This window comes from Rhopalosiphum padi, chromosome 2 (genome assembly GCF_020882245.1).
Source record: "Rhopalosiphum padi isolate XX-2018 chromosome 2, ASM2088224v1, whole genome shotgun sequence".
NCBI lineage: Eukaryota > Metazoa > Arthropoda > Insecta > Hemiptera > Aphididae > Rhopalosiphum > Rhopalosiphum padi.
In genome coordinates, this window is record NC_083598.1 from 48144594 (window position 1) to 48171322 (window position 26729).

The 26729-nt window shown below is 30.9% G+C and overlaps 1 protein-coding gene across 1 annotated transcript in view; it reads right to left on the minus strand.

Moving 5' to 3' along the window:
* Positions 1-26729, minus strand: part of LOC132919653 (rho GTPase-activating protein 7) — a 105738-nt gene that overhangs the window by 7919 nt on the left and 71090 nt on the right. The window contains 4 exon segments of the mRNA XM_060981415.1: positions 27-230; positions 2641-3081; positions 5807-5949; positions 6032-6103. Coding sequence (XP_060837398.1) covers positions 27-230; positions 2641-3081; positions 5807-5949; positions 6032-6103 — 860 coding nt within the window.

Sequence of the window (26729 nt, forward strand, 5' to 3'; positions counted from 1 at the left end):
GTATAATAATCAATCGAAATTATTACCTTGGTGTTATTGCTGTTGGCATCTGTGTACTCATTTCTCCACGACAGTTCTGAATCGGAATATGCCAACGAGTCCAGCGACTCGGGTTTGGCCAAGAACCGTTTGGACTTTATGTGGTCGTCGGTAATCGGCGAATCTGGCGGTGTCACGTCCACACAGTTAAGTTCCTTCATCCGTTGTTGCATCGAAGCCATGTCTATGATCTGTGTAGTAGAGGAAAATCGATAGATTAAAACACGTTGAGACGCAGTCTTTTGTTAAAATTAAAGTACCGGAGATATCATATAAATATAATAATAATATTATAATTTATAATAAAGTCCTTATATACGGTTAAAATATAAATTTTAAAATTTTAAAATATTATAATATAAGGAATATTATATGAGTAGTAATAATATTATGTAAGCGTAAGTTAATAATAAAAAAAAAATCAGCCTAATCGACAGTATGAGATACGTAGCGGTTAAAAGAAAACAAACTACAGAATACATTTCCACATAGATATTATTCATAGATAAGCACATGTATTATAGACATGCTTATAGTATATATTTTTTTATATTACTCCAGTGAAATTATTGTGTATTATATTATTATTGATTATTTAAATTCAATTTTTTATTTTTAACATTCAAGTTTTTTTGAGAATTCACACTATTTTTTAGAAATTACGTTAACTATTATACAATTTAAATAATATTTATACAAAAATATTCGATTCTTAACAAGATTAACCCATAGGCAGGTACCGTCGTCGTATTGCTATCAGTTGGCAAGAATCTATGGCATAGGTAATGATTAATGGCATAATATACGTATAAACGGTGAATTATTATATTATTTTTTAAGTTAATATTTTTTACTGCGCTAAAAATAAATGTAGGCACAAAACTACAAATTACATGTTACATACCGCCATCGAAGTATTTTATGGTTTTTATAATCGAATTTCAAAATAGCTATATCGTTTCCCCTAAAAAAAACCATAATACCAAAATATAAGCTTTCGTAACAAATCGTATTCAACTTATTCAAGTAATTAAGAGTTTAAAGCATTTAATAATATTATTTTTATGGCCGAGTTGCATTCGTTATAATTTAACGCGTTGATATTTTATTAATACGAGGCAATACATTAAAATTAGAAATCTCGGGCTCAAGGACATCTGGTTTTTGGAAATAATCGAACAACGAGGAATTAAACAAATACATTGATATAAATAAATGACTATTTAATGAGTGTATTATATTATAGGTATGTTATTATTGTACTAAAGTCTAAACGTTACAAGTTACAATAATTTATTTTAATACTAAAGTAATAAATGTTTTTGTAATTCCAGTGCATACTTGGTTCGTAAGTTATAGGTACACAATTATGATAATTATTCTCATTGGAATATATTTTTTTAAATTTCCTGACGGATATTCGTGTAACAGTAACCTTTTACTATACAGCTCTTCCGTCATATTGTTTATATAGATCCTGCTGTGCGTACATGAGAACAATATTTGGGAGAAATTCGTATTATAATTTATGGTTAAACATTTTTTACGACCTTAATATTTAACCATTTACTACTTTATTTTTGATAACCTTATTATATTATTTACATTTTATGTTGGTTATTTTACGAACCTATATATAAAACAAATCCTATAATAGTTGTATTCTTATATCATATGTATTTATCTTATTCCCATTGAGTTTTGAAACATGGTATACGATCAAAACAAATGTTTAAATTGTTAATGAAAATCATCATAAATGTTTTTTCTTTTAATGGCTTCTTCTGTAAAATGTCACGAAAGATAAAATAAATACAATTTTAATTCTAAAAGGGTCATAATAGTTTTGTATTCATCATATTATATTATAATTATTTAAAATTGGAATTTTACTACAATATTTTTTAAAATGTATACAAGCCACGTAGCATAACAATATTGTCATTTCAAACATCTCGTCCAAATTTAAAAATATTATTGTTGCTTAGTATAGTAAAATTTAACATATAAGTCATTATAACAGGTCCACTACAACTATATTTTTTTAAATTTAAAATCAGGTGCATTAGGTGCAATGTGTATAGATTTCTAAATACATTTTATCTTAGTCAATTTGTTTTTGTCTGTTTACATGAGAATAATTAAAGAAAATCAAAGTCGCTGGACTGTGTATACAAAAACAAAAATAAACCATCACAAATACGATAAATTTATAAAGACTATGATAAAAGGAAATATATGAAATGTATACCTAATTAGTAATTAATAACCTAATAAGAAAACATCATTAAATAATAAAAATATCGTAAAAATAGTATAAATCCGTCTTTTTAAAGAAATATTTACAAAACTGTAAATTCGTCAAGACGACTTATTATTGTGTTTGCAAGAGCTGTTAATAATATATCATCAGTAATTATTCTGGGCCTGCTCGTAAGTATATTTTCAGTGCGTGGTCAAAAGGGGCTGGATCATATTTTGTCGAAACCACAAAATCTGACAAGATCCCTTTTGACTACACGCCTTATTGTGTATATTGGTATAAGTTAGGTATATTATATTACAATTTTATGTACATAATTTATAGTACTTTGTACAAACCTGCGGTGAACCGATGACTACGCCGTCGCGGTTGCGCTGTTTTCGACGTCTTGTCTTCAGACTCTCCACTCGCCGTAGGATGGCTTTTGCCCCATCTCTGATCCGCTCGCTACCCGACCGCCGGAATCGTGAGATTAGTGCCGCGTCCGATGCATCGGCCGCTACCGCCGCCGTCTGCAGCTGCTCGGCCAATTGCAGTTGTGGCATCGTGTTACTTCCAAACTTGCCTCCACAACCCTGCTGCGATGGTTGGAGGTCGTGGTTTTGCTGCTGCTGGTTTCCGGATAGATGGTGTTCGACGGGCGACGACGGTTGCAGTTGCTGCTGCAGCATCATTGCCGTGTTGACGATGTCGTCTACTCGGGACCACCTCCTTGACTCTCTCTGGAACGTCCAGTTTTCACTCAGCGCGCATTCCCCCTCGGAGTCCGAGTCATCGCCCTGTGAACACACGACACGTTGCTGTTCTTTAATACAATAATGATATCATTAAATTTTGATAATGATGTTGTATCGGCCGTCGGGTTGCATAAACATAGTTGCTTTAGATTTAATGAATCAATAGTGAGCTAATTATGGTTCCTTAAACATGCTTTAGTGGCTCATGATTAAAGTATAAGTTATTAGTTAATGAATAAGTTATTCATGTAATTCGACATTAGTAAGTTAGTAAGTAAGTAAATAGGTACCTCTGAGTATATAGTTTTTGACGGCTTTTCGCGCAGCTCTGAGTTTAATAGTACAGGTGAATTTTAGGTCTAAAGGCCTCCAGTATAGTAATTTGTTAATAAAAAAAGATATTAAATTATATGTTTTTTTTATTTTACCAACCTAGCTAAATAATTAATATGTATTTTATATTATGATATTATTATAAAGTGTTTTAGCAAAAAAAAAAAAAAAAAAATGACGGTCACTGATTTATTGTAAAATAAATAATATTGGCTATGATAGGTAGAGAGCAAGAATTTTAGATAAGTTGAATTTCAGAAGAGGAATAATGATAATTTAAAAAAAACATAAGCGAGAGATTTGAATATAGTGATGGTCAATAAAAAATAATAAATTATTTAAAATCATAAAATATAGCTTCAACGAAGTGAACAATACATCAAAGAGGGGTGAGGATGAATTAATAAAAAAAAAAATAAAGAACTATTACACATAGATTCGACTTAGCGGGTTTATGTTTTTGAGACGTTTTTATTGGAAAAAATACAAATGTACGCGGTAAAATTTGTAAAAGATAATAATAAATACTCAATATCTTTATATTTATAATAATATATTAGCTAATTGGTTATTTTAATCGAAGACCCTGTATTTTTCCGTCAGTATGATTCATGTGGATTAAGTAAGCCTTAAGTTAAGCATGATAGTTAATCCAGCCTGGGTATTTTTATAGAGTTATATGTGTAAATTAAAGATATAGTTTACCTATATATATATATTTATACACACACATATATATAAGGTATATTAACTATAATAAAGTACTGCTTAGGACATTTAGGTATCTTTTTTTTTTAGTTAAATATCGATTAGCGATTATTACATAAATGATTTCAGCCTTCAGGTTAAGAAATAGTTAGAAATGTATACTGATGTGAAAACATGGTGACGTTTGTACCAAATTTGGCGCAAAATACAACATTAAAATGGTTTTTACTATTTTTATTGGCACTGCACCAACTATAATCGACACATAATAGTGATGGTGCCAAAATATGTTGCACATAAATCGACACTAGGACTTAGCTGTAAAATTTAACGGGGCGGTAGTATTTTATTACGAATACTACGATAGAAATAAGAAATGTCCCCTAAAATATCGTGATTGTAGGTAAAAAAAATAAATAAACTTTAATAGTGTTTGCAAATATTCTAAATATCTATGCAGGATGACCCACTATACTAGATACTTCTTTTGTCGTGCAAAAACCCTATAAAATATATAGATAACCTATTATTTAATCTCTTATCGTTTAATACGATAAAAAAAATATTAACATCAACTTAATAATAATAAAATCAAACTGACTTAACTTCTTTATTAACAGTACAGACCTCCCCTAACATTTTTAAAAGTAGAAACATTTTAATGGTGAATAAAGTTTATTGGCTATAATAATTTTCAGTGTTTATATTTTAAAAAATGTTGGACACCCCCAACCCCCTCTCCCAAAATTTTTTCTCATTTACGGCCTTGAGTGTATGTATTATTGTTGATTTTAATCATTAATCAATGGTATTATATATTATTACGGACATACGTTTGATAATATTATTGTATCTGAGTACAAAGACTACGGGCTGAGCTTCATTGCTTTGATTGTATATCAGTGACAACGATCTTAATAAGTGTTAGCCCAATGTCGAACTGTTTCAGTTTATTGGTTTTAATAAATTACTGCAGTAGTTGAGATGAGTCTGAATGGTGTATTTTCTTCAAGGTTATAGTTATTTTTGTTAGCATTTTCTTAGATTTGCGAAGTAATATGTGGTTGTAAATGGAAAGTACGTAGATTTACGTAAAAAAGTGTTTTGCTTTTTCTTACGTCTGAGGGCGATGGAAATTTTGTCATAATGTTTTTGTGAGATAAACCTCAGGGAAGCTGTGATTGTGAGAAATACCATATTTTGGACCACTTTAAGTGATGAACCACAATTCGATAGTCAATAAGAGGATATCGCAGGTAAGGCTGATGTATAGGATATGAACGATTTTATGGATAGTTGTAGGATGTTGATGTTGGTCTTACTTGGAATTGGCTGAGTATGGTTTAGTATTGGCTTGTGCACTTGCACTAACCGAGGACGAAATATATGTAATTTAATTATATTTTTTTAGAGACTGGATCGTTACTGAAATAAACATAACAATATTATTCTACCATATGTAGTAGTGTTAGAATATGATCGTACACAGCTGCAGCTTGTGTGTTTGATTATTTATGCATTTCATTTTGTTATAAATAAATAGTACAACACGTTTCGCATGTTTTATCTCCACATTCGACATAATATGTAATGTTATGGCGTTAGTTTTAATTAAAACAACTACGTGAGCATTTCTAATCGATCAAAACTCGTATACAATGATAATATAAATCGAACCGATTAATAAAACCAAAAAAAAAAACTAATGTAAAGGTAGTATACTCACTGCGTGTTTTGGCGCAAAATCTAATTTCATGTTTGCGCAACGGTTTAAGGCGTGCAGTCTTCTGAACAACGATTGCAAAGAGTCTAGGTCTAGAAAAGGATGGTCCTTTTGCACGCCGTTCACGTCTATGGGAAATTGCAAATCTAGTGAAAATAATAAAAAACGTCATGAAAAATTTGGAAAATCGAATTTCCACCGCGACTGTTACATAATAATAATATTCACCTTCATACATTTGCGCGTACTGTGGAAATCCAGCGGCTCTTAGCCATTTACACGCTTCTTTTGCTTCTATTTCTGTAACAAAAAACAACGAAACTACTTTTTAATATGGTTCGAAGGTGATTTCATAAAACGATAATGATATCAAACATGTAATAATATTATATAAATTAGCTAAAATATAACAATCCTCATTACGATAAAAAACAAATTCGACGGCGGCGATTGATATATAATATACAGCTGCTGCATATTATGTTATATTTAATGCATACCTATATAATAATTATCAAAAACCAAACGGCGCACAAGCGATCACGAAGTTAAAGTACTCTCATACGTCGACTAAATAATAATAATCATTAATCATAAATCATAATAAATAACTATACATTATCGGGCGGGTGCAAGGCAATGTGTAAACAGCGTGTTGTGAAGTAGACATTTTTATCGACTGGGTTTGTCGCATAGTTCGGGAAAATATGTTTATATGGCCAATGGCCATGAAACGATTTCGTGTACATGCGATTAATAAATAATAACAATTTTAATAATAATAATAATAATAATAATAATAACAAAACGGTATATTATACGGCAATATTATAATATTGTGTGTATCGATCTACGCATACCATAATAAAATAATATAAGTATTATAATATTATTGTATACTTAATACTATACGTTGTAAACACAACAAATGCGATAAATCGGGGTCATGTGCTTCCGAAACCGAACGCCGGCAAAGAGATGCCACCGCGGTTCGCTATTGTCGATTGTCAAGGACGATGATCTATGGATCGATACACCGCTCGCTACAGGTATTGAGAACCATGTGCACAACCGTGTTACGTCTAGGTCGATAGATTTTTGACGCGGTGTGACCTATATATTAAAATAATATAATATGATTCGATCCGCTCAGAGTTGAGATTTTTTTCCACGAGATTCGCGGTCCACGGCGTATTGTTGATTGTTCTAATAATCATTATAAATTAATGTCACTAGCTCACACGCACAAATCGCATAAACCGTGGCGTGACATGACCACGAGGAGAGATATATTGACATAGACTACAGAGGATTCGTAATAGACTGTTTTTCCTGGTAAAAAATCTATTTTCATTCTAACTAATTATTCCTAATTACCAAATAACAGATTGTAAAACCGGTTTAGATATCTCACCTTGCCTCCTAAATATTGTACTAACATCTTTTAACATATTTAGATTTATAATATTAGAACATATTTTGACTTTCAAAATGTAAATTGTAATGCATTTATAAAAACCTATGCAACAGTAAATTAGACTTTTCCAGTTAAATAAATGAAACAAATTGTTCGTCTTTTGTGGTATCTAAAGTAAGTATATTAAAACATTAAATCCAATTTAAAATCGATATCGCATCGTTAAATTATCGTTGGGAATCGAGTGGTATAACGGTATGAATACATTTTTATTATATTTAGTTTATAAATACATAAAGTATTATTTAGTTTAAATATATTGCCTATATAGAACTCCTAATAAACGACGTGTTTTTAATGTTGTTTTGAGTTACTGCGATAATTTGATTTTTGCAACTGGGCAAAATAATTTTGTGTAGCAATAACCGTCGCAATCGATGAATGTATAATATAAATTAATATTAAAGTGTTCGGGCGAAAAATATTTTTTAATAAGTATAAATCAATTTATTAGTTACGTATCTCGTTTGAATATCAAAAACTCGTGATGAAGGTAACACATAACAATGCAAATATATGTAATGGATTCAGGAGGGTCGTGGCGTGTCAGTTCAACACCAGTGAACGGAAACGTATTTTATTCGCATGATTGTGAACGGTACAATCGACCGGCCCACTTGACATAATAATATCATGTGTATAGTATAGTATATTATACTATATGTATAATATAGTAGGTCATGAATTAATATAATATATTATTATGATATTAGACATAATAATATAATATTGTTGTACAAATAGGTACCTTATGTCATTTCAATTGCGTCGCGCAGAATTTTCATTGTTATTGTCGGGGCTTATTATTTCTTGGTTTGACGTAAGTACTATAGACAAGAAAAGAAGGCTATAAAATGGCATAATATTTAGAGTGTAATAATTACTTGATTTATTATCAGGGAATTTTCAGTTTCTCCGTATTCCGTAGGGATATAGCCCACCTCATATAAGCGTCAGATTTTTTTTAATAAAAATACGATATTAATGATTTTAAAATTTCACGAATGAAAAGCTAAAAATTAATGATTTCTAAATAAAAAAAATGTATTCATAAAGACCCACTACATAATTATAAACATTATAAAATTACAAAATGTAATATACTGTTTAAGTGTTAAACTGAAACTTATTGTTTTTGACATCATACTTAATGTAAATATATTAACTATTCCGTATTCGCATCGTAATTATTCACTAAAATTACATTTGATAAAACATACAACGAATAGCAGCCACCACGTCATCACGTCAACTAAGTGTACTGTTGAAATATTGAAATTACATTATAATAATAATGTAGGTTAGGTTATACGTAGAACACTAGTAAGAAATATTTTCAATTTGAGTTATAGAGTAAAAGACAAGATAAAAAGTTTTTATTTTCTCGTGAATTTAAAAAAATAATTTACCTGTTATTGATTTTCAATAACGTTACCCATTTCCTGGATTTTTATTCGACATTTTCAATATACCGTCAGAATCGTTTTTGAAAATTGTTTAAATCTTTATTGGTGCAATGGTACATTGGCATAACTAGAAACTTCAATAATATCATAACATAATATTATATTCTGTGTTTGAATATTTTCGACATTTTCGCAACTGACTGGAGAGAACAGAAAAACATCAAAAATCGACATTTCCATACTATCCGAATAGCGTTCTTGACTTCTGCATATTTGTAAGTACAACGAGAAAATCTGATAAATTGTGTTATGGAATACGTTTGTTCTTTAACTTCTTTTCCTGTCATTTCTTTGTGATCCTATGAATTTTTTCCATTCATCGTAAGTCGTGTACAATAATCGTAACCGACCGTAAACGTATAATAAATTTTATGACAAAAACAATAATATAATACGATGTTATATCACGACAATAATGAGACAATAATTTTACATTTTTACGAGACAATGGAGACACGACGGCCAACGACGAACACTAACGAAGAGACGAGACGGGTGAAACTAAATTCGCGGGCTGCGGTAGACCACCGGCCGGTTTCATAATATTCTTTCGGTCTGTCGGACAGTAGGTGCGGAAATTTCTACGTACGCCGCCTCGGGGCTATAAAATATGACACCATAGAGTAATAGTTTTGCTCTATGTACGAGTATATGTCGCATAAAGTATACTGACCTAAAGATAATGATATTTATTGTGTACAGGTATACGTATTGTGTCCGGTGAGGGATTTTTTTCAATTCTTATTTCGTAAACCTATTGATCGCGCTTCACGTCCTTGTACACGACATATATTATTAAAATACAATAAAATGATATTTACGCGCGCCAATAACCAAGACAAAGGTGATATTATTATATTTTTGACTTGATGTTGCATAATATTATAATATACTATATCAAAGGTTCTCAATCTGGCGGTTGCTCGCTCTAGGGGGAGGCATGACGACATTTCAGAAGAAGCGTGAACATTTTTAATAGTTTGCTTTTCGTATACGTAATACGAACATTTTGCTAATTAATATAGTGCCCTCGCCCCCTTAAATTATAGTACAAGAGGCCTACTCATAGAGCCTCAAAAGTTTGAGAACCAATTATTATATACTTTATGGCGCAACTAGTTTTATATTTTATTTAAATCATAAGATTTATTTATTTTTTTGAGATAAGGGGCTAAATATTTTTAGGTTAGGTACTGTTTACCACTAGGTATACACGATATCCGACGATGGTATTCAATAATTAATAATTTATTTAAACAAAAACCTCGCTGAAAACTAAGAATTGTATTTATTATTTCAAATTATTATTATTAACTTTGTTTGCTTGCCGGGTTCGGCGACGAAGGGAGACCAGCTTTTTAACGATTTCATTGGATCGTATTATTACATAATGAGTTCCTTGTATATCAGCTATCGCGGCTCATTATTTCACGCGCCCGTCATTGATCATCACGCAATATTAATATGTATACACTGCTTATATACGAGTATATACAATACAGTTCATACATTATAGTATTACATACGTTTATCTTCAATAACACGCGTTGACTTTGTCTGACTGTCTCACGCGCTACGTGCGCCGACGGATATATCATTGTGATGGGTTTTGTCTTCCGTTTGGGAGACCCGCGGCCCGCGCAGAGGACTATTATATTCTTCTCGTAATTTGCTCTCGTGGTGAAAGTCCTCGCAAAATCCAACATAATATTACATACAAACACCACGTATACATCATACATACTATAGGTAATCATGTTTGATATCAATATAATACGAACTCATCGTTGACGTATATTATATTATTATATGTATGGACGCGCGTAGGTGAATATATTCATTTTCGGTACGCACTTCGTATAGTATTTATACCTAATATTAAACGAATTTCTGCACCAACGATATGGTATACAGTGGTGTCTATGTATACTAGCTAGGTATATTATGGGTTACGGCATACCTGAATAAATTTCACGAATGCATGACAAGCCATCGATCGGCTACGATGATGCAGCACAAGGTCGATATAATTATATTATATTAATTCGTCCAAAAAGACAGACAAACTATTTTTCTGGTACAAAATCGTATAAACGTTTGAATTTTTATACCCAGTCGAAATGTGCATCATAGTACAACAGCGCGCCTAACCTAACTCGCACGCAAAACGCTAGTAATCTCCTTTTGAGGATTATACTTCCGACCATACCTTGCAAGCCGCGAGCGTAATTTATAGCTCGCAACTTGCGGCGAGAGGAATTAGTAAGTGGTATATTGATTTCAATAAAACTTAACACCGAATTTTTTGAGATTTTTCTAATTTTTAATAAAGATTATAACAATTGAATTTTGTTCTGCAGATACGATTCTGCGTAAACCACAATGGTCAACGATCACACATTCATACCATCGCTATATATAAAGGTACACTACACAAAACTTAAAATTGTATAGTAAAAGTTACTCAAAAATCAAAAATATAACTTTTACAAATTAACTTTATGATTTCGATCACACATAGATCGACGTTTAGTAAAATGTTAATTGATTATGTGCGGTTATCAACAAATATAGACATTTATAAAAATATATTATAGTAAATTTATAAAATTCTATCACCAAAATGTTACATAATTACACTTCAAATATATTTATATATTATATTTATTGATCAACTTTTTACCTCTTATATTTTTTATTATTTATGTAACAGCTGGACTGTTGGTTTTAACAACGGTAATTTACAAATTGTTTTTTTTCTTTTCTTAAAGTGAAAACATACAAGAATATAGTTTAACAAAATCGATTATTATTACCATACATCATTATCTTGTATCCGTACTGTTACATAGTAATCGACACATGATAAAAGTCGATTGTTCAACTTCCGCCGGTATACAAAACGGTAATTTATTTGAATATTTAGTATGAGAAAAACTAGTGTGTCGAAAAAAAAACGAAAGTGCAATATAAAACAGTAATTTGTATTTCCAATATCGGTCATTATTATTACGCCTTACGGACGAACACGTTTTATCTCCAATAATCTATAATAATTCACACGACATCGTTTATATAAATTATAAGTATATGCATAATATGCTGTATCCATCACAGTCAATCATATCTTAAATGTACAGTACTTATATAATATATTATGTTTCATATCATACTCGTTATGTATAATATCATAAATATGATAATAAGCTACTACAGCTTGGTACATAATATAACGATTAAACGATACGTGTTGTAATGAAACAACTAAAAATGCACCCGAAAGTGGCGTGTTGTATTGTATTTATTACAATAATATTATTAAAATATTAAATAATGCTAGGATGACAGTTTAAGTTTAGTTTCTGGCGTTCAATTATTGTATAGTTAGTCTATATTTATTATTTATAATATCACTGATGTTGAGATATGTTTAAACAAATATATACAAAATAATACCACCGCGGTGGTTCGTCACACGTGGGTGGTATAAATATTTAAATACGGTCGAATTTTAATGATTATATTATATTGGTAACGGTTAGGTTATATGGTTGGTTTTAATTTTATTTAAACAGTTTCGGCGATATATCGTCTGAGAGAAAAAACAAAACAAACGACACTTATGACGTAGGTACCGCATATTATAAACGTGTCAATTAGGAGAAAAGTCTTCTCGCGCACGTCCGTAATTTAAAATAGTTAAGACTTATAATTGTTGTGTTTATATTAATAAAATATTGGAAAAAAATCATCGTCCGTTCTTCGAATAGCGGAGTTAATTAAGACGAATCAATAAATAACAGGCTATAATTGTTTGTGTGTGTGTGTGTATTTTTTTTATTATTATTATTCTATTCCTTAATTGCGGTGGTCAACGAACAACGAACAATTATTCTGGTAGCTGCGCAGTTAACATAATATAATATTGTATACGATATAGAGTGCAGACGACTTATTATTATCATTCTATACATTATACAATGCGCGCTGTAGGTTGGAACAGGATACATTTTTTCTTCGAGTTTTTCGAAAAAAAAAACATGTTTAGTGTGTTTTCTAGTACATATTCCCGTCAAAGATTTTCAAAAACTGGATTGAGCACGTTTACCAACGAGCATTTGTCTCGTGTATAATAATATGCATTCGATTTCGAATCCGGTGGGTCCAACGAACCGACAAAAACCATAAACCGTTTAAATAGGAAATATGCGGTCATTCGGTGAAGGCGAGAATTGTATGTAGTTATATGCTTATTATGTTATAGGTTTAGTGAGCTTGTGTCCGTAATTGAAATTCGCGAAACGAATGCGATCAAAGACTACTATAGCGGACAATGGTCGGTGACGGTGCATTATTGCGGTGGTCTACTTCAATTGTAAATATGACAAGAAAAAAATTCTTCGAAAGCGCACATAACATATTAATATATATATTTAACTAATAAATTGTAGTCCGCAGCCGTATGACAATATGATATAAGAACAGCGGCAACGATAGTTGCGAGATAAAAAAAATCATCATTCATCAGTAAATTATGTTTATTTAATCGGAATAAATCAACACTGCAGCAGCGTATATATACGAGGAGACAATAACATTGTGATTGCATAATAATAGATCGTAATTTTATTTAAATGTTCAATGTCGATATGATGAATAATTATTATTGTATTTTTTTGATACATATGTATTTAGTATTATTAGGTATAAACGCATAGAGGTATATATTAAAGTATACATTATTAACTGGATTTAAACCAGCAGATTCAGCAGCTAAATATTGTATATCATACTATAATAATATAATATAAAATGGTTCGTTCACCCACAGTTCAACATAAAAATAAACTTACACCGTATTGTAAAATTTCGCGTTTTACTCGCATGTCGACAGAAACACGAGCTCTTGTATATTAAACGCTTAAACGTGTATAAAACTCGAAAAAATGTAGTAATTATTATACGCGGTTATTATGCAACATCCATGTCTGCTATACGCAATTATAAATACACAATTGAAAAAAAATACATTAATAATTATTATCAAAATTCAGCACTGGATTTAAGTTATCAACGTTAAAGTCTATATTAAAATATACCTGACTTACAGCAGGCACACTATCCACGAACAGTACGAATCCTAACCAAATATCCGTGACAAAGCCTGGTTGATTTACATAGTGCTACATGAGTACATGAGTATACGATAATTTTATTTATTTATTAATATAAGCACTCAGTGGTGGGATCATGGGATAAATTTTGAAGTAGTTGTGTTATTTATTTATAATGGTGGTGGATGGTAAAACATACATTCTTGTAATATTTTCAATTTTTATTTACCATCATTGTTCATTTTAATTTTAATTAAATTGTCTCATCCCTGACAATCATCTCAGTGGGTGGGTTTGTACAAATTAATATAACCGCTTCACTGAAAATAAGAGTTTAGTCAGGCACTGAGCGCGTTTACCTGTTGCTTGCGGCGACGGCGTGCCATGACAGGAAATAAGCGCGGATACACGTCCGGATTCGAGAGCCGCCGTGTATCGCACCGCCGCCGTCGCTGTTGGCGTTTTGTACACATAATATTATGCGTCTTACAAATAATTCTACATAAACATATTACATCATAAATCATTATGCAAATATAGGTACGCCTCCCTGCATACAACCCGCAAAACAGAAAACGCGGTGACTGCATGCTGCAGGCCTCGTCGCAATAACGGTTTTAGAATTTTCGGTCTAAAAAAGTATAATCTTTGATGCACAGCAGCAATAGAGCTATACTTTTTATTCGAATAAAATTGTGTTTGCAAAAAACTAAAATTAGTCGCAGTAAATCCTATTTATAGTTAGGTATATCGTCCGAAATGTAGAAAAAAATCGGATACACTCATCGACCAAGATGACTTGTAATGACTTATAACGATTACCAAGGATGATGAATGTATGTGATGACGTGGATGTAATAAAAATTTATTGTCATTCAATCGTCGTGTTGCACTGCAAGCGATATGTGTTATAATTATTAAGAGTTATTATAATATATAGTTTGATGAACTCGGAAATTCGACCGTTGTACTCGGTAAGATTTTGAGAGAATATAATATAAAAACTAAAAAGTAAATGATTCGACACGACGCCACATATTTATGTGTATATTGGTAGAACGTTTATTTCCAGAGAACATTGAATAAACGCGTTTGGATTTAATGTGAAAAAAAATTTCCACCCGAGTATAACGCGTGAGTAAGCAGCGCGCTGTAGGTCGAGTTGAACTATACACAATGAAAAAAAAAAACAGCCTGTAAACAAATTTTTTTTTATTGTTTTTAACGATCGGAGCGAAATACGATTTACCGAACGCACAAAATTTTATCCGGCAGGGCAGACTTCCGCGACGGCGATGTATTCTGGTCGCGGGTTCAAAAAAAGTCGATAGCGCGGAAAAAGGGGAAAAAACATGCAATATATGAAAATCAATACCGTTTTACGGCGTGTGAACGTAACGTAATATTTTACAATACAGACCGGGGAATGGGCTATGAGTTCAAATCAACTCGTTTGTCAGTTCAAAGTTCAATGTGCGAATGACGAATACAGACAAAAATAAAATTAGTTTGGTATGCTAACAGCATTAGTTTATATGAATTAACTACTTTTGAATAACCGTCCATTTGTTACTGACAAACATGAGGCGTCACATGCGCGCACGACATGTATAATGTATTGATTTTTGTAATTTGGGAAAAAAAAATATTTCGTTACAGATGATTTAAAGGGTACCTACCTACAGGAATTATAATGTTAAAAAAAAATCTAAAAGTTTACCATATTTTATAATCGCAATCGTAGTGTTTTAAGTGGTTTTTTTCAATGGTAATTTATTCGTTTTCAAGTTTGAATATTAGTATAAACTTTTATGAAGTTAAAATAAAAATTAAGTGCTTTGTGTATAATTTTATAATATATTTAATATAGACATTATAATAGAGAAAATGAAATTGGATAACTTGTAAAATATTGATATTTGCGTTATACCACTTCGCTTATTCTAACTTTTAAACGTTTCTGAAATAATAATCTATATACATTTTCAAAAACATGTGGGTACCCGTTAAAAAAAATAGCATTTCGTGATAAATAATAAATTTTAAAACATATTTGATTTTATTGCAAACACATGTATACCTAAATTACACACATAACTGCAGTACTACCGTGGTTATAATAAGCTCGCGTACTTCAAATGCGGTTCCATAAGTATATATAAATCATGGAAATCGTCCCATAAAAATCCCATAAACGTTTTGTTATACTCAATAACACTAGAAAAACAGTGATCGTGGTTTAATATTTTCTCTATATGTAATCAGGAGTTATAAAGTGTTTCCACGCCACTACTATATCAAAACATGTCATTTGAATTTCCACCTTGAGTGTGTGGCCAGTGTGCTGTATCGTTTCGCTTTCGTTGACAATAATATTGGTACGTGATTTATTTTTACTTCTTCCCCTTAATATTTTAACACGAGAGGGGTAAAAAATCCTATTACCGGGATATCAGCCAAAAAAACTGTTTATTGGAGTCTGCACCTCTTGTAGGTATAAGATAATTTAACAATTTTAAAATATGGTTCTTGTGTTAATTCAAAATTTCAACAATTTAAATCTAAATAAACTCATTATTATAAGAAATCATGTTAGTATGCATTCTTGGTGAATCACTCTGTATATATTATAATAGTATTTATAATACATCAGCTGAGTGTATGACGTACATACTCACAGCCGCGTCTGTTGATAGTCGCCCCCGTAAATATAATGGGATCCGTCACCCGAGAACATAATAATAATAATAAAATTGTATTCATCGGTTAAATGAAAAGGAAAATATTCTACTCGTATACGCGTGTTACAGTATAAAATCGTGTAGGTGTTAAACACTGTTCAGTATATTTACCCGCGATGATGACCGGCGAGCGTATTATTATTATTATTATCGTCAAACGATTTATTTCGACGACAAAGTAATCGTAGATACATACCTACGTAATTATGGTATAAACTGTATAGGTGTATTTATATTGCGTTAAAGATAAGCACTTTTTTAATTCGATAATCATAATAAAATCTACGTATTTCACAATATTATTTTATTTCTTAAGCGATTGTTTTCGCAATTAAGCGTAAAAATAAATATCAAAATGGGTCAGTATAACGTATTATTATACATTTATATCTAATAAGTATAATTTTAAATCACAAAGGTATAAGCTAACTTAACTCTTAGATTTAGCGTATAGTTTATATTTACATTATTATTATTAATATATTAGTATGGGTGAAGTGATGCCTAATATGCATTTTTAACTTCGATATTCTGTGGTCAAAGGTATGGAAAAAATATTATTCAAAATAACAAAACATCCATAAAATATAATAGCCATATAATATACCTAATACGCCGGTCTGTCTAATGAATAAATAATTATATAAATTAATACAAAACACGTTAGAAATCTACACGCCAGCTATATATTATTATACACATAGGTGTTACCAAGATTTTATCAAGATTGATTTTTTTTTAAATTCTAATATGCTGATTAGATCAAAATGGTCTCCATCTAAAATCAAGCTAGCTCAAGCTGTCGCAGAACACGTCATTTTGTTTTTAAGGATTTCTACATTATACGCTGTAACCAGTATAGATACAGCCAAATATCAAATACAAACTGCAAATGGCCCTTCGAAAACAAAAAAAAAAACAACTTTCACCCGTGATAAGAAGGCACACTAGAGGGCACATACGGTATTCTAAAATTTTCAATAGCCTCCTAAATATCTTTTGACACTGATCTGGAATCCGAATAGTGTTTGGTCTCCCCGCGGGGAATATACAGTTGTAGGTACCTATCTGAACCGGGACAACCCACAGATACATGTTTCTGATCTCATGTCTAGAACAGTATACTATATATATTTTTTTATATATAATATATTTATGTTTTTAAAATTTAAGTATTTATATAAACCTAAGAATATACACCTGGAAACGCGTGCGAATTCAACGATGACGTCGTAGATAGTTCGAGCGGGTAAACATTTTCGAATTTCATAATTACTTGGAAGCTATACATCCGGACTGCACGTATAATAGTAAATAAACACTAACAATAATGTCGATATTTCATCACCGCGATAATACTACAAGTAAATTCTCATACACAATAGTATATATCGTAGAGGTGTCATATTTGTATTCTGATTTATTCTTACAAAAACCCAATAGCATATTTACACTTACATTTATTTAAAAACGATGTTTTCAGTCGTTAGGAGTATTTTTATCGTCGTCCAGCTCCCCATAGGTACAGCTATAACCAAAGTACTACCGAGTTAATCTGTGTATCGTACATGTAAACACATCAATCTCGCCCCCCGAAACGTTGTAATTGATGTACGCGAATTTCGGAGTGAAAGTGAAAATAAAATGATGTGATCGACGTATACCTATATAATATATACCTACTTATGAACGGATGTATATGTTAATGTCATGATGACGTGTATAATAAAATGAATACAACAAAAAAAATAAATAAGCAACCATATAATATATTATGTATACTTAAATATGGTATTGATGAGAAAAATGGAAAGTTGAAAAATACGGCTAATTATATTAATCGAAATTTATCTTCAGAACGTCATTTTTGCAAGTAAATACGGTAATTATATTATCGGCGTATGCGTTTTTGGCAAGGAAGGCTGAAAACGTGTGCGAATATTGGCTACCATCATATTATAATAAATGGTATGTAGAACGATGCTGCCACTCCATTAACGTAGGTACTCGCAAATAAATAAATAAATTATATTGTATAATAAACGATTTCTAGATTTTAAATATGTAAACATCGACAGACGAACGAATTTATAGTATTATACAGTATACTGTATAGTACTATATAGTGTATACTATACACATAAACGGAATAATATGTACGATATCAATAACGATCATGTTTTGATTTTTACGTTTTCGCCACAGAAGATGCTGGATATTCTATTCGTCTGTACATTATGTAGTACAGTTTTACTACTAAATTCCCATAGGTTTTGAGATGACTTACATATTATAGACTTTAGAAAACTTTCACGTGCCTTCTCTCATAACCACACTAAATCCTCTGTTCTGTTCAAAGTTACTTTTTCTCTTCTAATTATTTATTAAACTTTCCTCACTAATTATTATGATTTGGTATTTTTTTCTTTTTATCACAGCTTTATCATTCTGATAAGTTGATATTTAGTGATATATTATTGTAATTTATCTTGTTTAGTAATTATCACTTTGATTTTGGACTTCAGTCTGTTTTTAAAATAAAATAATATATTATATCACGCACCACGGAATAGCATAAATTATAGGTGCTATAATATTAGGGGAGATATATTCATATAAGTACACGTATAATATGAAAATTAAAATTCGTGTTCTTCGAAAGTACAATAATATACTAGGGCCCGGTGATGGTTTTATTCTTTAATATACATTATTAGTCGTTGGCTGGAAAAATGATAATTACTATCAACGGCGGCGGCAGCCATGGACCTAAAAAAACTTTCGTTGTGTCTCCTAAACCACCCACAAATATTTTTTTCTTTAACGTTAGAGATCCATTGTATTTTACACACGGACACGCCCCCTAATCCTGTACGATGTAATTAAATAATATTATATGCCTATATTACTAGGTATTATATACTTCGAGGGATGTATTATATACCTACACGGACACTCTGATGACGACGACGACAATAATAATAATAAACGAGCGCAAGCTACGTTCTTTATCCGTTTTTTTACCACACACGCATTTACGATTTTCTAGGCGGATTCGTAACCCGATGACAATATGTCTTGTATGTAATAATATTATTGTAATATTGTCGTTATAATATCGTCCGGCGCTACAGTGTAGTGCAACGGCCGACACATGAGGATTTTGCCGTATTATTATAATGAAGAAACAAATCAATTCGCGTAATATAATATAATGGACGAGCGATTAAACAGGCGAGTCACGTACATTATACGCGGCATGATAATATTATGTATTGCGAACCCGAGCGGCAGTACGGTGACATTGGCGGCCGACCGGTCGGTTAACCCACTTGACTGATTAATAACGGCAATAAACAATGGGAATGCTTAAAAACGTTTTATTATTTTTTCGTTTTAAGTCAAAGTCTGTCTGTAAGTATATAATATATTATTGTAAACATTGCTACTGGTATACTGCCGCCGCTGCTGCTGCGATCAGAGCTATTGAATAATAATAAGTGCTGCAGTTCGTTGCAGCAGTAGGTAGTATGCAGTAAATACACCTACACGTATATATGTTTTGCGACTGTTGCGGATACAAGTTTGATAATGACGGTGAGAGGGGGAGAGTTCTAACAAAAAAAATTTCATCGGTTTAATATTGTATAATTGTCATTAAAAGGTTTTTACTAAGTACCTATACATTTTATATAATAAAAAATAAGAGATGCATCATATATGACGTATGGTATCTATAAATGAATGTAATAGTAATAGTTACTACCTATAATGTATTATTAAAAAAATTATTAATTTTGATGAATAAAACATACACAGTAGTGTAGATTTTGTTCTTATTTTTATAGTTTTTTAATTTGAAATTTCAAATCACCCCAATAGTTATTATTTATTATTATTATTAATTTTTTTAATAATATTAGACTTAAACAGCTAATTAAGGCTTAGCTATATATTAAATACATTAGGTACTTATATGAAATTGCATAGTTAAAAAAAAATTCTGTTAGGTTATTTATAATATACATTTTTGTAACGAAATCCAAAATTTTTACGCTATTGTTTTCTTTGAGAGTGTTTTCTTAAGTATTTTGTAATAATAAAGTGATAAAATATTTCATGTCTTGAAAATCTGGACATTCTTGAATGATAATATGTTGAGTGGTTATATTATTAATAGGGTATTTAGTATTTATACTGTGTTAGATCTTTATGAGATATAATAATGTATTATTATATCGTATAAACCAACTACCATGAGTACAAAATCTACACAGTAACATCGTTATTCGTACGATGTTTTTGTTTACGGAGAAGCATTGCGTGTTATCAAAAAACCATACTGCTGCAGATCGCCCAATTGGAGGTTACACGATTATATAAAAATATTATATGACGGGTCACGCTGTCACGTGTATAGTACAGATATCATCGACTTCGTTACCGCAATTCGTATGTTTTGTATTTTTTTGTTGTGGCCGCGATTTATATGCGAAACATATTAAATGATAAAAAATTACGCCCAGAGAATGATAATACTCTGTTGCGAATGTTGACGGTAATTGGTTTTGGTTGCGCGTTGAACTATAATAATTGTGATCATTGCTGCAGCAATATGCGACGCATAGTTGATTTTGTAAACGATTTATTTTTCGCCACGTGTCAATATTTATGGTCATGAGAAAAATGCAACGAGTTCTTAATAAAAAGCCGTGAATTTATTGACCATGTCTCTTTTTACTTGCACTCCTGTATGATACTTTATACAGTATACATAATATTATATCGCTATACGGTATAATATACAACCACAAATTACACAAAATCAAAGGAGTAATTTATCAACGACATCAGATGAGACCCAGTATATTCGGTTTTTGATCCCACACACCTGTGTAACGTAGTTTTTTATAATTTAGACGCGATTGTTGTTACACAATAACGCGCAGACGGTTTTTACTTTTTTTTTGAAGCAGGTGTCATGTATTCAAATTCTCACGTACATAACGTGTGTTTAAATAATACGGAGTCGACAAAAATAAAAAACAAACCTTTTTTATGTTAGTGTGTTAGTATGCTCGAAATGGAAAGAGATCGACACTTCGGTCGTGTTAAGACCGACGGGCGACGACTGCAATGAAATGTATTACAATTTTATAATAATTAAGATCGTATAAAATTAGATTGTTCAAATAATGATTTTGTTTATATTTTAAATGGTGTATGAACTCAGAAACGGCGAATTATAAAAAATCAGTTGTATGCATATTAAACTATTCATAACATTAACCGTATTATATATATAGATCATGGGTTAAATGATTCTATCGAAACTTTACAAAAATTAGTATTTTATAATGATTTTAGCTTCGTTTTATTCTCTCTAAACAAGACATTAAGAGAGATCATAAGAGGTTTTGGAGTTGTGTCCTATTATGATGAACTATATAATATGCACGCTGCATACAATGTACCTATTTTATAAAGTAAACAAAGTGATTCTTTTAAACAGCCATTTTCTAAAAATGTATTAATGTTTTAAGAAAAAAGAAAATATTTGATTGAAAATTTCCGTGTATAAGAATCAAATTTTGAACGTATAGTTAATTAGTTATAGTTTATAAGTATCTTAAACTCAATATAATCATCCTATGTATCCTATAATTCCTATATATCCTGATTGCTTATTAATGATACGATTACTGAATATGAATATTATGTCGGATACAAATGGTTTTCATACGATAAAAATTACAGTTAAAAAATAACAATAATATAAAACGTTATAAGGCGTAATACGCGTTGACAAGAGAAATATTCAAAAACCAAAAATAAAAGTAATATTTCATTTAGACTGGGAGGGGGGAAGTCACACTATTAGAACGCGTTAAAATGTGTAATAATAACAATAATATAAAGTACTGGTGTAAGGATGAGATTAAAAAGCAACGGCACACCCGTTTGGATTTATGCCAGAGTATGATGCGCACAATAGAACTAATTTCCTGGAGACAGGCATATACATAAAATACTACTATACACTATACAGCCTCAGCTGTGTGTAAAAGATAAATTTTAAAATATACACCAGGAAAACGAAATGCGGTTGTATTATATTATACGCGTTGTTATTATACACCGACGGAGAAAGTGTAAAATGTCTGCGTTACTAAAAGATAACGTTACGCGGTGAAAATTTAAGTGTTATAAGTCTATAGAAAATTGAAGTCGCGTAAGTTGCGAACAGTATAATATTAAATAAGCATGGCGTTGATTGGGACGGTGTTATATCTAATATGTTATAAGAATCGAAATGACGCCTCTCACAAGGTAGGTAATTGTTATTAATGGTATACACATCGCACCTACCTTTTATAACAGTTGATATAGTATGTGAGTAATTTGATAGTGAGTATATATTATTATTGTTTGAGTGATATTCTTAGATGATTTTTACGGAATTATGATTGTCGTGTTCATTCACGCTAAATATACAAGTGTTTCAATTTTTAATTAAAATTATATTAGATTAATATGTAATCTATAATGTCAGCCACGGTATAGATCACGTCATAAAAAATAAAATATAGAAACCTGAGGCGTATGAACATAGCGTCTGATGGGCACTTGACACTTTAGCACTTATTGTCCGCAGCTTCGAAAAAAAATTGACAGGTGGGTGAGATGTCCATATGTCATATTTTTTTTCTATGTGTTTAAATTTCTAGACTTATACCTGTATATTACAGCAGTTATAGTGTAAGAGTGACTGATATTTAGTCTACATACTACAGTAATGTTTATTATTAATACGATAAAAGTATAAAATACATATTTTTGTCACCTAGCTGTAGTAAAAATATCACTGGACATACGTAATTGTAGTGTTTCTCAAAAGTGTCACGTGAACAATTTGATATTTTTTTTATACCCATAGGTATATAATAATAAAAATATATTAAAAACGATTTTTGAAACAAATTTAAAAAATTTTTGGACATGAATTTTTTTAGAAAAAAATTAATAGAAATATGTATTTCAATATTTTATCGTGAATTATAATACTCGTTTTATAAGCGATGCAGCGTTTGCTTTTCCCGGACCTACAACTTATTGTGATTCAGTGATTGAAAAATACAAAACGTTATCGAATGTATATCCATGAATTTTATTTTTTTGACTTTAGTAGTTAAAATAATGCACTATGGGGAAAATATGTTTGGAAACCATTGGGCTACTGTACACAGATGTCTATTATAAGGGATGTTTGAGCATACTTAATAATATGGATTTATATTACATTCAATTGATGTGCACGGAGACACGGAGTATTATTAGTTATTACATAGGTAATTTTAATACTCAACGATTGATTCAGGTACAACGGGTGAGTACGTCTGATATTATATTACATTTTAACAATAAAATGTTTTGATAATATTTTACTGTATCACAAGCCGCGCAAGGCCATCCCGTATAATATAAATGATATCATGCCGACTTTATAATACATAATATTATATACAGTGACTATTATATATAGAGTGTACGTACCCGCCGATGATAACAAAACAAAATATAATAATTGGTGTTTTTGTCTTTACCTCGGTCATTATCGGCCCCCGTTGACGGCCGAAAGACCATGATCCTTCCAACGATTTCGTAATTAAGCCGAACGAAACTAAAAACGCTAAAATACATCTGATTAAAAAACCTTGGGATGGAGAAAACACAATAAATTAACGATTAAAAAAAAAAACCACCAATAATAATAATAATGATGATGATGATGATGATAATCAAATCTGAATTATATAGTTTCGCCTCACTGTTGTTGCAGTAAATTGAAATACATATATACATATTATAATTACACTTCACGCGTATAATAAAACAAATATACCTATATACATACATAATATAATATTATTATGGTGTAGCATCGTCTAGTCGATTTGCCGATTTCTAAAGCGAAAATCGTGTTGATGGATGAAAACATAGATATGCACCAATTATATACGAAAACACAAAATGTTCGTTTTCACTTTGATTGTAGGGTGCATTTACAAAGTTCGGTAATCCGAAGAAACAGTCAAACGTGATATTTTGTATAGTTTTAACTTTTAACATTCGCATTCTAATAAATAACGTAAATCATAATACAATACCAAAGATAATATTATATAAGTAATAGGTATAAATGTATAATATAATATAATAATATATATAATAACATATGTGGGTGCGATAGAATCGAAAATTGTCGTAAACGATTTGAGAACTATTCTCAACTATTTACAATAATGACAATAATGCTCGTAACATTATACTAGTATACAGTAAATATATTTGCTCTCGGAACGCATTGTTCAACGACGCGTATACCCATACGGAAATGTATATTTAATACGATAACGATGTAAATTTCCATAAACACGCGAGCAAACCGCTATAATACTAAAAAAAGAAAACCCCGTAAAAAGCAAGTCATCGGAGAATGCGCGAGTTACAAATACATATATACATAATCTGTGGGCTTCGATGCATTATAATATCGTAATATTATAAAAACGGAGACCAGTAAACATTCGAACGATGGCCGCCGGGAAACTATCAAAACGTCACAAAAAAATACACCAATTACGATTTCGACTATGTTTAATATTACAATATTAAATCGCCTGAACGAAAAGCGCATTGAATGACCTATGCACGGGGCAATATTAGGTACACGACCGGTTATGTTATATAAGTATTATTATAGAACTTGAACTTTGTTGCTCTAAAAATTGAATAAAACTGTTTACACATCATTCAATAAAATAACTTCAAAATTCCAATATAAAAATAAAAATTATAGCATTTAATAGCAAATGTTTATTTAACGCGATTTATTATTTTGATTATTTTATTCTTATTTCAATATCGAAATTGTCGAGAAATTAGCTTTTACTAGTATTATGGATATGAATAAAACTTTACCAAGTTCGTTTATTATTTCTAATAATGTATCGATAATAAGTTATAACATATAGTTTGCCATTTAGCGGTCTTCGATGTTATAAATGTTTTGTATATAAAACAAGGCGCATTATGATATGTTTCAAAAGTGAAATGGATTGTTTTGTTGTCTCCAGAAAATATAGTTGAGTATATTATGGCAAAAATCCTACGGTACAATTGCATACAAAATAAACCAAGAAAAAAAACCGAAAATCGCAAAAAATTGCACTAACAGCTATATAACTTAAACCGTACTATTCACAAAACACATTTAAAACTTACACCGCAATAATTTATACGATGCTAAGAAAAAAAATACAATAAAGTTCTAAACCTAGTTATAATAATTATATCAAGTTAGAACGCAACTCCATATATATATATATATGTGTGTGTAAAGACGAGTTTGACGACAGCAACGGAGAGGCAAAATCGAAAATCCTTGGCCCGTCCTGAATATACGAACGCACGTGATAGAATAATATAATATCAACATTATTGTTATTATTATAGGTAGGTACTCGACAATAAACACTGGTATAATATTTTAATATTGTAAATTTGTAACCACATTTATCGTGATTGTATATATATATATATATATACAGCCTATCGATATAGATAGGTTATAGGTATAATAATATTATGTTACCTATACATATTTATATATATATACTATTATCATCATTATTACTCTTATGTGTGCGACACGCAGTACGCGGCAGCTGGGAATGATTTTCGGTTCTGGCGCTCGCCGAGTGATGTGACCTAGTTATTCCGAGTATACAATTGCTTTTTCTCTTTGTTTTTTTCTGACAATAATTACTTTTTTTTCCACCGTCACCCCGCCGCGGGTGGGAATAAGTGCCCGATAGGTCCAAGGCCGAATAAGCGCATGAAAAACCGTTTGCCACCGCAAAAGCTCGGGGTCCCGACCTTTCGATATTCGTTATCGTCACGGCGCTATCTGTATAATGTATACAATATATATATATACACATGCGTATAATATAAAAAAAACCTAATACCTGTTGTTATTATAACACGCGCCCGCCCGAGATAACCCGAATACGGTACGATATTCGCGAAAAAATAAACAATATTATAATTTACAATCATTCGACT